The sequence below is a fragment of the Gracilinanus agilis genome, chromosome 5, assembly GCF_016433145.1.
Source record: "Gracilinanus agilis isolate LMUSP501 chromosome 5, AgileGrace, whole genome shotgun sequence".
In the NCBI taxonomy this organism is placed as follows: domain Eukaryota; kingdom Metazoa; phylum Chordata; class Mammalia; order Didelphimorphia; family Didelphidae; genus Gracilinanus; species Gracilinanus agilis.
The window spans coordinates 160,318,166-160,332,300 of NC_058134.1; the positions used below are offsets into that span (position 1 = coordinate 160,318,166).

Here is a 14,135-nt window from a genome sequence, read left to right on the forward strand (position 1 = left end):
AGATATCTTTAAAATAAGGTGGTGCCTCATGTACCTATTATTAAGGAATGCTACGTTAATATAAATGAATTTTCTAGGTAAAGTACATTGACCAATTTAATAAAGCTATCTATTTCATTTTTAAAATATTAAGGTCCAAAACCGTTATAAAAATGAGCTATATGTTTCCATATGGATTTAATATTAGTTAACCTTTTCTTAATGACTTTGGGCATCATTATGAATATTTATTATTGTTACCAGTCAAAACATAATAGTTTCCATAAGGTATACATAGGTATATTGTTCTTAAAAACACGATTCTGAAGATCTATGCTATTTCATGCTCAGCATGCCCTCATTGCTTCTTATCTATTGTCTTTTATTCATGATAATCTTTGTAAAGTCCAAAAGATGGTACCATATACTCTTTCCCATGGAGTTTCCCCAAAGGATGTTATAGTATCCCATTTCCTCTTTACTCAGAATCCTTTTTATTTCCTTTTGGCTTTGTTACTTTGTTTCACATATTTAATTATTATTTTTTATTAATGCAATTTATTTTATATATAAATATAATAAAATTTTTTAATTATTTTTAGTCATTATTATAATAAACAGTTAATATGGAACAAATCTTATCTTAAGAAAAGTCTGATATTGGTGTACCCAAGATAGCAAATTGTTTTCAGATAACTTAAAAATTTTAACATCCATGTATTATTGTTAAACTATTTGAACAAAGTTCAAACTACAGCAGCATGTACAGTAGAAAGAGGACTAGGGTTCACAAAATGATTGATTACACATTCTTTAAAGCCTCAGTGAAATTCAAATTTTCACACAAATACATCTCTGATGTTCCAACTGTAAGTGAAATCTTACTCAGAGATATAACAGAACTTTTATTCTACTTAATGAACTTTAAATTCTACTTAGCATTATAGCTATTTATACACATATTTTAATGCCTGTCAGGCTGTATATTCCATGATATCAGGAATTATTATTTGTTCTTTGAATTCTCCACTGCTTCTAATCTTGTAGTTCAATGGTTATTGAATTCTTTTGGGTTTGCAAATGTTCAATAAAGATGTTTGAATAGAAAATTAAATATAATTGAGTAGTCATAAAATTCTGGTTCCTCTAACTATCAGTTACATGAGTATATTTAGTTATCTTACACCAAACTATGTACGTAGCTACAGGAATTACTATTTTTGGGTGTTGAAAATACTCTGCGATTTTCATTAAATTAGATGGATTTTCATAATTATTAGTTTTGATTGGCGAGGTCTTGTAGTTTTTTGTATATACACTTAATCTATATATGTAAAACCATTTTTATGACATGGAAATGAATAATTCCTACAAAATAGTAATTACTTCTGAACAAACATTACAAAATATTTGCTCTATTTCCCCAATGAAAAGATATTACACAAAAGCATTTCCACTGTTTTATTTCAAAGTGTAATAACATTAGCAGAACCAAGCAAACAAGTTGGAAGAAATACATATGTTTTTTTCTTTTCCAATTAAAGTAGGTTATTGCTTCCAGAAAAATATACTCACAGGACAGATTCTAGCAATCATGGAATGAATCTGCTTGGTAGAACCACTGTTATCAGTTAGTCTTTCTTTGAAAAAAAAGTATACTTTTGCATCATTGGGATCAGTGCCATCTGGGATAACATGTGCATCTACAAACATAGGTTCTAGAAAGAATACAATAAAGATGATAATTAGAATACTTATATTGGTATCATTAATCTACTTTAAGATGTTTGATTTATAATTCTGTTTAAATAAGAACATATTAACATGTACTATGTGTGAAGCATTATGCCAAGTGACAGTGCTACAAAAGTGAAAATACACAGTTGAGGAAAAAAGCAAGTCAGCCAGTTTGACTTGAATATAGAGTGTGTTAAAGATATGATAAGCAATACTTTTAAAAAGAAATAACAATATTAAATCCTAACTGGGATTATAGTTTTTGTGCATACTTCCAAATCCTATCTGGCTGTACATTCCAAATTATCAAACACTATATTTTACTTAATTCTCCACAGCATTTATTCTTCTACAACCAGATGTTTAATATTATTATTAATAATAACAATAATAATAAAGAACCTTTACTTCAGCCCTGTTGAGATTTTCAAATGCTTTACAAATATTATATCATTTCATTCTTACATTAATTCTGATAAGTAGATATTATTGTTACTCTACTTTAGAGATGCGCAAATTGAGGTAAATAAAGTGGCTGGCTAGGTATTGGACCCTGAATGACCAAGACTTAAAATGTTATTTTGAGAAGTTCCCTTAGAAGAAAAATTGGGGCCCAATTCAGACTTAGATACGATTGTATTCCTGACTCAGATAAAAGTATTTTGTTAACCACCAAAGAATGGATCAATTGTTGAGAAAAGAGATTGGCAGACAAAATTAGAAGGCTCTTAGAATAATCCAGGTAAGAGGTAATAAGGACCTGAATTAGGATCAAAGCCAAGTAAATGGGGAAAAAGGAACAAATGTGAGATACACTGTGCTAGTAAAACATATATTACTTGACAGCTAACTGAAGTGTGTGTGTGTGTGTGTGTGTGTGTGTGTGTGTGTGTGTGTGTGTGTAGAAGTGAGATAGACATAGAGATAGAGATAGAGATAGAGATAGAGAGAGAGAGAGAGAGAGAGAGAGAGAGAGAGAGAGAGAGAGAGAGAGAGAGAGAGAGAATGAGAATTTAATGATGATGCCAGGGTTGTGAAACTGGTGAAACTGGGTTAGTAGGAAGATGGTAATTCCTCAGGAAAAACAGGGAAGTTAGTTCAGTGGCAGCTCTGGGGCATAATGGATAGAGTAACTAAACTTGGAATCAGTAAAACCTTAGTTTGAATCTTTCCTCACACACTTATTAGCTGTGTGATCCAGGGCAAGTCCCTTAACCTCCCCTCAATCTTATGTTCTGGAAAAGTATTGTCTTCTCCATTTTACCCAGTTTACCTTCAAGGGTTTTTGTGAAGCAAATCCTATTTAAATTATAAAATATAAAAATGTGCAATCTTTTCTTCATCTTCTTTAGTAACCACTATCACTATTATTATCAATAATGAATTAGGAAAGAGAGAAATTATCTAATTCGGGGATTTTTTTTTTTGCTAAATGTTTCCTCCTAGTTATTATTTTCCATGGGGAAACAGAACTAAATGCCAATTTTTTTTCACATTCCACTGATAAAAATGGGCCAAAATTTTTTTTCTTCCCAATAGTTCCATTGTCTGCAACAATTACAAACATGTTGTGAAGAAGGGAAATGAAAATAATCTTACATAATTTTGAGAGGAGGAAAATATTTCTCTTTTGCAGTAGAGATCTCAGAACATAGGGCAGATCAAGGTTGTTCAAGATATCTAGTTCTAGGTTGTGGTTTCATCCTTAAGTAAGGATATGAGTTGTTTTGTTATTACTATTATTTTTTCCAATTATAATATGAAGCCTATTATTGTCAAGTGCTACAGAATCTCTGAGATCTATTCTGAATCTAAAATTTTATGCTGATCCTCAAATACTTTAAGATTTTATGTAAACTCTCTGAAAATATCATCCTTTTCCTTGGAATATGTATGTGTGTATATATGTAACATATAACATATACACATAAATACCTACCTTTCTCATTGAAAATTTGCATGTATATAAATGGTGATATACTTAAAGTTTCAGCGAGAGAAGGTGGTATTTAGTTCATATATATCTTAAAGATATTTGTCAAATATATGGCCCACAGACCAAATGCACACATCTCCTGAGTATGGCCTATACTAAATGAAAATGTAATTTCTACCTGATTTTAATGTGTCGATAAATCAATAACACATACAGATATATGCACACATACATAGAAAACTACATGTGTTATTATACATATGTCAATACGTGACCCAAAGGAATCCTTATGTATGGTTTGGGGATTCTTATTTATATTTGATTTTGGCACCACTGCCTCAGTGGACCACTTTCAGTTTTGTCCATATACAGAGAAATTCATTGAAGCAGGATAAGGAGGTAAAAGTTGAAGATCTAAAAAAAATAGCTACATTAAAATACAGCATATTGAATGAAGGGTAAGAATTTCAAAGAAAAAAAATGTGATGCCATTTAAAGATATAGAGGGTTTCCTTATTCTCAGACCATAATCAACTTTCAGAAGTCTCAGCTACCAGATGTACTGGAAGAATAATTTCACGAAATAAATGCACAATCAGTGCTTTCTTACCCTGGAATATCAGTGAGATTGGATGCTTTGCTAGGGTGATTCATGATCATCTGGGCAATGTTAAGCAGATTGCCACATTGACAGTCAGCAAGGCATTTTCCCTAAGGCATAGGGACAAGGATCTTCCTGATTTTTTTTTCTTTCTCTTAAACAAAAGGCCAGAGTGGCAGAGTAAGATCAGATGAAGAACTCTTATGATAAACATTTCTCGAGACCCCAGAAGATAGATTTTTGAGAATGTATTCCTGCTCATCTCTGATAAAAGCTCTAGTAAAAAAAGGATTACAACTCAGCCTTATTTTAAAACCATCAAATACATATAAATTATAATGTAATCCGATGATTTCAAGCTGTATAAGCTGATTGTATAATTTAACTAAACATAATGAATAATTGCTTTCGAAATAGATTTTGTTTATTGTTGCCCTAGGCACTAATATGACATAGACTGATAAGTGTATATATACATACATATATACCTAAACATATATACGTGTATATATGTGTATGTGTATATATTTTTTTCTGTGAAAACTGCCTTATGATGAAAATGGTGAAATGTTACATGACTCAGAGACTATTTAAATTATTCACTTTAGCTAAATATTTAGAACCAACTGGGTAAGAATCTTCATCAATCATACTAGGAGTATATTATCTGGGACATGTTATTTTCTTGACATTTTCCCCATTTCCTTTCTGAAAATTTTAGAAATAACAAAAAAAGGCTGGTATGTGAGAATCAAAAGCATCCATTAAGATGACTGTCTTACCACTTAGCCACTTAGAATTGTGTTGATCTGTTCTGACTGCATTCCTTTTGGTCAAACTACGAAAAATAGCAGCATCCGTCCCCATGAAATCGATGTACATTCCTGAGAAAAGTTCTTCATCTATATGAAGAGCGGGGAGGGAGGGAAGAGGAGAGAAATTCTGAATACAGGCTTATTTATCTTTTTAATCATCAGTCTTTAAAGGCATAAATGACCTTACTTGTCTTTTAGCACATCATATTAGGTATTTAGCAAATATATTTTCTGGTGAGATTCCATTATTCAAATGTAAAAAATTCAAATTAAATAAAAATCAAGCACTGTGTTCCTGAAGTAGATTTTTGCCAGAGACATATAGGTAAAGGGAATAGGGACACACATACATTCACTTCAAGGTATAGATTTGGGAGAAGGCCTCTGACAGAATTTAATATTGTCTCAATTCATATGCGTATAGGTATTTTGGTAAAGGTAAATCATTCCAAATAACTAAAATGCTTGATTCCTCCCCCAAGTAAATTAAAAGTACACTAAACTTGGAGTTCAAAAACAGGTGGGTTAGTTCCATCTTATCCCTAACTAGCTGGTAATCCACTCTTTTCTCATCTATGAATGACTGCTCTTAAGGCTTTAACATCACTCTCCTCCTTGCTACTCCTTTCTCAATAAGTTTTCAGGATATCACTCTCTCCTGGTTTTCCTCCTACCTATCTGAAAACTCTTTCTCTGCCTCCTTTGTTAGATATAAAGATGGCCCTGTCTCTGTCCTTGGCTCTCTTCTTTTATTCCTCTATGCTATTTGGTGATTTCATCAGATCCCATGGATTTAATTACTTTCTTCATGATTCTCAGATACATCTTTCCAATCTCTCCTCTGACCTTCAGTCTCACATCATCTTTGACATCTTGAACAAGATGCCCAGTAAATATCTTAAATTCAATATGTCTAAAACATAACTCATTATCTTTCCCTTGAAATACCTCTCCTTCCCAACTTCCATATCACTACTGAAGGTAACAGCTTCCCATTCCCTGAGGCTCATTACCTAGGACTCCTCATTATCTCTGACCTACCACCTGCCCCCAATCCCCACCAATATCCAAGCTATTACTAAGACCTGTTTAAATTCACCTTTGCAATATCTCTCCAATACTCATCTCCTCTGATACTGCCACCATCCTAGTGCAGCAACTTATCAACTCACATTTTGATTATTGCAGTAGCTTCTTTGATGGGTTTTAGCCTGATCCAAATTTCCATTCCAATCCATTTGACCAACAAAGTGATTTTCCTAAAACATCAGCCTGATCATGTCACCTCCTCCCACTATGAATAAATTACAAGTTCCTATTGCTTGCTTTGTTCAGTGTTCAAAGTCCTTCATAACCTAGCCCCTTCTTCTACCTTACCAGTCTTATAACTCATTCTCCAAGAAGTACGCTTTAATTACTGACACTGGCTTCCTGGCTGATGAACAAGAAACTCTATCACTCCACCCAGAGCATTTTCTTTTGCAGCCCTCAGTGCTTGGAAGGCTCTCCCTCCTCCACTCTTAATACTGACCTCCATAATTCGCTGTAAGTTGCAACTAACCCTACTTGCTACAGGAAGCATAACTGAACCTCTCTTAATTCCAGTGCTATCCTTCCTTTCAAAAATTCATATTTCTTGTATATAAAACTTGCTTTGTAAATATTGGTTTCCATGTTGACTCTTCCATTAGATTTTAAGATCTTTTTAGGTCCCGATTGTCTTCTGCCTCTTATTGTATCCCCGTTATGTACCACAGTGTCTGTTATATTTAGTAAATGCTTAATAAATGTATATTAATTGCTTGATTGACTAGACAATCTGTCAAATTAAAATGTATTTCTTTTCAGTCAACAGTATTCTTGATCTCTCTATAACATGTGAAAATGTTGGCCTCCCCTTCATTTTGGATATTTGTTCTCCCCGCATCACTCATTTTTCTTCCTGTCTAGTCATCTCTTCTCAGCCTACTTTGCTAGATTATTATCTTAGTGCCACACCCTAACTATGTGTGTCCCTAAGCCTTGGTTCTTATTCTCCCTTTCTCTCCTTTGACTCAAGTATTAAAGGCTTTCAATCTTGGTTCTCCATACAGATGATTCCAAGACCTATAAGTCAAACTCTAGTCTCACTCATGAACTCCGGTATCATTATCACTAACTTTCTTTTGATCATCTCCAAATGGATGTCCTAAAAACATTATCAACTCAAAATTTCCAGAAAATAATTCATCATTTTTCCATCCTGAAATCAAATTTTTCTAACTTCCCTATTTCTGTATAGAACGCAAACATCTATCCAATTGATGACATCCACAACTTTGGAATCATCCTCCTTAGAATTATTTCCTATCCCTCACTTAAAATTCTTTATCTCACTTCTATCCCTTTACATTGACCATCATCCATGCTTACGATAAACTCACTTCTTATCTTTGACTTACACAATTGTTTCCTCTAAATTCAGCTCAAGCAGCACCATTGACATGAAGTTTTTCCTGATGTTCCTACTTATTCGCAATCTTAACTCCCGAATTACCTTCTATTTATTTTATACCCATTTTTATAAGTAATCTCTCCTAAAGACTATAAGTTCATTGAGGGCATGAATGATTTAACTTTTATCTTTATATCTCTAGTATTTAGTACAGTGCCTGGAACATGATAGGTGCTTAGTAAGTGTAAGTTTTTAAATTGATTGAGCCTCAACTTTTCCCTCTCCTTCTATAAGATTTAGTAGACTTTTTCTATTTTAGTTTGACACCACTCTTTTAATAAAATAGTGTCTCTTCACTAGTTCAAATAAGAAAAAAAAGAAAATTTTTGATTTGTTTAAAGGGATAAACAAGTTTTTACCTCACTGACCTCTTGTTAAGAATCTACAAACTTTCAAGTTTACAAAAAAGTTGTTACTAAGACTGACTACAGTGGCTCTTTCAGTTTTGACACTTGCATACTAAAAAACATTAAATTTTAAATGGTAACGTAAGTTCCTCAGGACTTTTAAGTTTGCAAGGAATTTTCCTGATAATTCAGACATTTAAAAAAGTTAAATGTAGAGGAAATATAGTGTATAAAGATAAGAAAAAGAGAAATATAGAATGAAAATGTTTTATTAATAGTCTCAGAAGCAAGTGCTTTTATTTTCTATAGACTTCAATGTAAGAAATATGGCACATATGTTACAAACATATATAAAAGGCATATAAAATCTTCCCTAGAGGAACAAAGAAAATTCCACTATTTAGCATCAATGCTACCCCCTGGGTATAAAACAGGAGCTAACAGCAAATCTTTAAAAATCAAATTTAGCAAGGTTAGGTCCTGACTGAGCTGCCACAAAGCTGTGTTCTTTGACTGATGTTCCAAAGTAAATCCCCTGGCAGCCCTCAGAATGTGGTCGTGTTGGCATGACCCATGTTTTCTGAGGCTCTCTAGGCTTTCTACTTAGTAATAAGAAAGAATGCAATAGAGAATGGGACATGAGGAATTTTTCTGTCGTGTTACTTACTAGGTCATGAACTGGACCCCTACCAGTTCACAAGCAGGTATGGCAGGCATTGTGGCTCCCTGCCCCTCCTTCCACGAGGGGTCCAAACTATGTGGGAGTCCATTGTAAGAGGATAACCAAAATAAGTGGAAAGAAGTATTTGAACAATTTTGATTCTCTAAAAGGCTATAAAAATAATTGCATAGAAACACAGATATTTTATGCATATATGTGTATTTATATGTATGTGTATCTATACATGTAGATACACATATATGGTTATTAAATTAAAATTAACTTTTAATTATTTCACATTCTTATGCTTCATTTCTTCTCAGGCAGTCGGTGCCTAATTCCTGCTGTTGTGTAGGCTGATTACCATAGGTCTTGTACTTCTTATGTTTGTATCATTAAAAACAAAACAAAACCAAAAAAAAAAAAACCCATTGGGAGAATGTAATTTCAAATCCAAATGTACACCAGCTTATTAACTGGGCCTAAAACATTCCACAAAACTTACTTGGGTAATCAAGTATCAAATGTTCCTGTCAGCTTCACTTCCTTCCTTAAATTCATTCTAATTTATTATAGCATGGTTGCCGGTCCTGCTGTGCCTTCACTGCTCTAATGAAATGCTTAACTGATGTATATCTACCTTGGTAAGAAGCATGCTTTGTTAGGGTAAAGAATTAAAATTCTTTTTAAAGTTTCTATGAAACTCATTTTGGGGGAAGTTAAAAACTTGTGCTTTTAAATTTTGCCCCAAGTGTTGTGTGACTATACTAAGGACATAAACATCACAATTATTGATATATTTTTGAAGTCACTTCATTTGGCTAATTTGTGCTTTAGCAATGGTTGAAAATTGCCTGAGGTTATGAAATGTACACAATGATAGGGCAGATATCACAGCTATCTTATAAAATCGAATCTTTAAATTATCTATCTAAAGTGACAATATGGAAATGGCAAATACTACATAGTCTAATTGTCACAATTGTAACTGAGAGTCTGAAAGAATATTGTCTCTCCCCCCAAAATAGGTGAGGATCATGAGGACAAACTAAGGAAATAATGACTGTGTCCCCCAGTGATCTCAGTATACTAATTTTTTAAAAATTTCATCATTTTTACCAATTTATCAAACTCAAGACTTAAGCTATATAAATATAAACATTTCCATTGAAGATTAAATGTATGTAAAAATTATATGAAGAGACACATTCTATTGACCTTTACTTTTCTTATCCCTAGGATACATCATGACAAATACTTCTATGGCAAGTAATAGCACTGTCTTTAATGCCTAAAATAATGCTTAGTACTCTTAACATTCAAAATAGTTTTTTATGTGCCAACAACTGCTGCATTTATTCCTTCAGTTATTCAGTAAAAAAAATGTTACAGTTCAAAAATATAGGTGGCATTGTGGTATGCTGTGGGGAAAATTCTGGATTAGGAGCTAGGAGATTTGTGCCAGACAAAGGCCTGCCACTATTTAATTGTGTCACCTTGGACAAATAATTTAACCTTTCTGGGAATTAATCCTTATTTTTAAAATGAGGATATGGACTATCTAGTATTTTAACAGATCCAATGAACTCCAAGGTACTAAAAGTTCTAAAATTCCACATGAGGAATACAACATAATATCAAAGCGTGAAAATTCTAAGTCACTTATTATATTACATTTTGGCATGTTTTTTAACTTGTGTCCTGATTTAGCTACTGAGAGTCCTGAATTCCTCTACTTGTAACCTTGATCCTACCCACTCTGTCTCCTCTGGCAAGTTGCCTCCACAATAATCCTTTCTCTCTCTACTGTTTAATCCCCTCTCTGTGTGTTGGCTCCTTCCCTGCTACTCTCAAATATGCCTAGGTCTACTTTATCCTTAACAAACTCTTAGTTCACTCTTTCATCCCCCGTTTGGCCTTTCACCACCAAAAACTAACATCTCTAATAATCTACTTTTTTTTTAATCCTTACCTTCTTTCTTAGTATTAAATTCTAAGAAGAGTAGCAAGAGATAGGCAAATGGGGCTAAATGACTTGCCCAGGATCACACAGCAATGAAATATCTGATGCCATACTCGAATCCAACTCCTCTCTATTTGAGACCCGGTGCTCTATAAGCTATACTACCTAGCTATCCCTTGTAATCTATTTTTAAACTTCATAATTTGACTGAAACTTATCTCTACAAATTCAGCAATGATCTCTTGACTGACAAATCCAATGACCTCCCTTACATCTCCTTCTTGATCTCCCTGCATCTCTTGAAAGTGTTGATTACCTGTTCTTCCTGGATATTCTTTCCTTCTGGAGTTTTAATGATGCTATTTTTTCCCTATCTTCTACTACCTATTTGGTCATTCCTCCTCAGAGCATTGCCCATATGCTGAGACCCCATAACTGTGAGTCTTCACAAAAGCTCTTTCCTTTCTCTTCTCCCTCCATTATTATTGTGTTCTCAGCTCCCAGAGTTCATTCTTCATCTATAAGGAATAGCACTCAGATTTATTTGCTAAGTTCTCTCCTGACTTTCACACTCACAAAACCAATTTCCTAATGAACATTGTCTATTTGATATCTCAAATTTAACATGTCTAAAGAGAAACAAATCATCCATTTTTCCAATTTTTTTCTAAACTTCTCTATTTCTGTCAAAGGTATTACTGTCCATCCAGTCTCTCAAATGTACTACCTGAAAGTAATTTTTAACTGTTTTTTTTAATCTCATCACTACCCACATCAGATCAATTGCTATACATTATTAATTCTACCTTCACATTTCTTACTTTTACCCCCTTTTTATCTATTTAGATAAACACCACTTTATCTCAACCTCTTAGCCTCTCTTACCTGAACTATTAGAATAACCTCAAAAATGACTCTTTCTGCCTCGTCTTTGTTTCTTCCTATCTATCCCCTAAATGGGTATCAAACGTGATATTTCTAAACCACTGGTCTGACCATGTCACTCACCTACTCGTAAAGTTATAGTGGCTCCCTTTTTGCCCTTACAACGAGATATGAACTTGTACATTTAACATTCAAAACCCTTCATAATTTGTCTGTGCCTGCATTATTAACCACGTGATATTCCTCATACCCAACAATTTATGTCCTATTTCCATGACTGTGCAAACGTTCTTCAGAATGCTTTTACTATGCCTCCCCTTCTTAGATCTCAAGGTCTCTCTTGATTCCCCTGTTACTTAGTGTCTCCTTCATAAAACTTTGTATTTTTTTTCTCCTATGTGTTTCTTCCAATACAATATAAATTCCCTGAGGGCAGGGCTATTTTGTTTTTTACCTTTGCTTCCCCAAGACCTAGCATAATGCTTGGCACATAGCAATAGCTTCATATATGACTGTTGATTCACCCAAGTCACTCATTTTAGATGTTCGAACTCAAACATTCAACAAATATTTCTGAAGTACATGCTATGCATCAAATATTATGCTTGAAGACAAAAATGCAAAGGCCAAAAAAACCCCTAAAACTCAAATGGTTCCATTGTTACTTCACTAGGTGATTATCAAAAGCACATTTTATTCTGGGTGCACCTGACTTCAAGCAGAATCCACATCTGAGAAAAAGAGGTTGTCTATTTAAATGCATTATAACAAAAGCACCAATTGGAAAATTACGTCAAGCAGTCTTTTAGGAAGAAAAAAATCTGTCATTCATAATACATCATAAAAGAGCAATGCACACTTAACGAATTGAAATACAAATTCAGTTTAAACCATCTCAATCTACTGATGATAACTGGCATATTCAAGTAATTTCTGAATGATTTAATTACCTTAATGAGAAAACCTTAAGAATGAATAAATTTATTATCTTAGTATCTAGTGATTTGGTTTTCTGTGCCATTCTGATTTGCTTATGAACACAAAGCACTAGGGATTCTAAGACAAGTTTAGAATAAGTCTATTTAGAAGTGAAAGTATTACAGTTGCCTCTGTCTCTCTTATTTCTTAATGTAGCACTTTTGGGAAAATACAGAGAGATACCACTATCTGATTATGCTGTTATCTGATTCATTTTCCTGTCTATCTCTCTAAAGAAATACAACATTAATAGTAACTTTTAAGGAAGTAAAGCTTAAATGAAATAACAAAGTGAGGGAAATGAGAGACAATTGGAAAATTAAACAATACTATTGAATCCATATTTGCAACATATTATAAGCAATTAGAAAGGCAGTATGACAAAGTAGATCAAATGCCTTTGGAATCAAGATAACCTGAGTTCAGTTCTTGATTTTATACATGAAACATTTTTGTCATAAGTAGATAATTCACTTCATCATTGACAACACTAGGATTTATCAGAATTGTAGAGGGATTTTGAGTACTCCTAGTAAAAGGAACTCTTACACCAAGGAAATCTCATATCCTTGGCATGCTTGCAGATTACAAAAATGATATTTTGAGATTGTAATTATTAAGCAAAATATAGACATAAAATAATATCCTTTAATTGTAGGACATTTTAAGAAAGGAAAAATAAAAATCTTAACTATTCTTCCCCAACATCACCTCCTCTTCATTGTCAATTTGTTCTTCACCTACACATACTTTAAATTTCATATGGAGATCCAAAAGGGACTTTTATAAGAAGGGAGAATTTTTATATACCACATTATTAGTTTACATTAATTCACAACATTTCACATTTTGTTTTTATACTCACTGATCATAACAGACACTGTGTTTACATTGGGGTTGAAAGAACAGCGCCCTTTTCCAGATTCACACTTCGAATCAATCATGAAGACTTGTTCCTTTAATGTAGAATAAGGGGAAAATTAATGCAGAGAAACAACTTTATAAATTTGTGAGAAATGGGGCTTTAGTTTAAAACAAGATTGTCAAAAACATACCTGGAAGAATATTTTATTTGGCTATCTATATGTTCCTAGTTAATTTTTCCATCTAATTATCCTAAGAATTTTTGACCTCTAAGAACTGTTCATCTCTGAAATTTAACCTAATCTCAGAGGACTCATTCCTTATCTTAATGTGATCCCACCCCAAACATCTGACCCAAGCACTGAATGATTCTAAAGAAAGAACTAGCAAAAGCTATTTGAAAGTCAGAGGTCATTATGAACTACAACTAGATATTTTGGATGGAGTGCCAGAATCAAGAAAGTTGTTTTATACAGTCGCAAAGTATATTCTACATATTAATACTATATAGACTCAGCCACTTCCCAGCTGTGTGACCCTGGGCAAGTCACTTGACCCCCATTGCCCACCCTTACCAATCTTCCACCTATGAGACAATACACCGAAGTACAAGGGTTTATTAAAAAAAAATACTATATAGAAGACAATGTTTCATAAGGAAGTTTAAAATGAATTGTTTCATTTTAAATGTTTTGCCTTAAGACATTAAAGTTCTTTGAGGACAGAAATTATCTTATTTTTGTATTTGTTTGCTCATTGATTAAAACATTCCACACATTTAATAAACACTTTTGAGTTATCTTATTGATATATTATTTAATAAAACAATAATCACAAACAAAATTAAGGTATTTCTCACTTTCAAATGCCATATC

General features: G+C 33.1%; 1 protein-coding gene across 1 annotated transcript in view; it reads right to left on the reverse strand.

Moving 5' to 3' along the window:
• Nucleotides 1-14,135, reverse strand: part of SEMA3C (semaphorin 3C) — a 186,775-nt gene that overhangs the window by 65,597 nt on the left and 107,043 nt on the right. The window contains exons 6-8 of the mRNA XM_044677375.1: nt 13,262-13,352; nt 5,036-5,155; nt 1,555-1,697 (exon numbers count right to left, since the gene is read on the reverse strand). Coding sequence (XP_044533310.1) covers nt 1,555-1,697; nt 5,036-5,155; nt 13,262-13,352 — 354 coding nt within the window. The remainder of the gene's footprint in view (nt 1-1,554; nt 1,698-5,035; nt 5,156-13,261; nt 13,353-14,135) is intronic.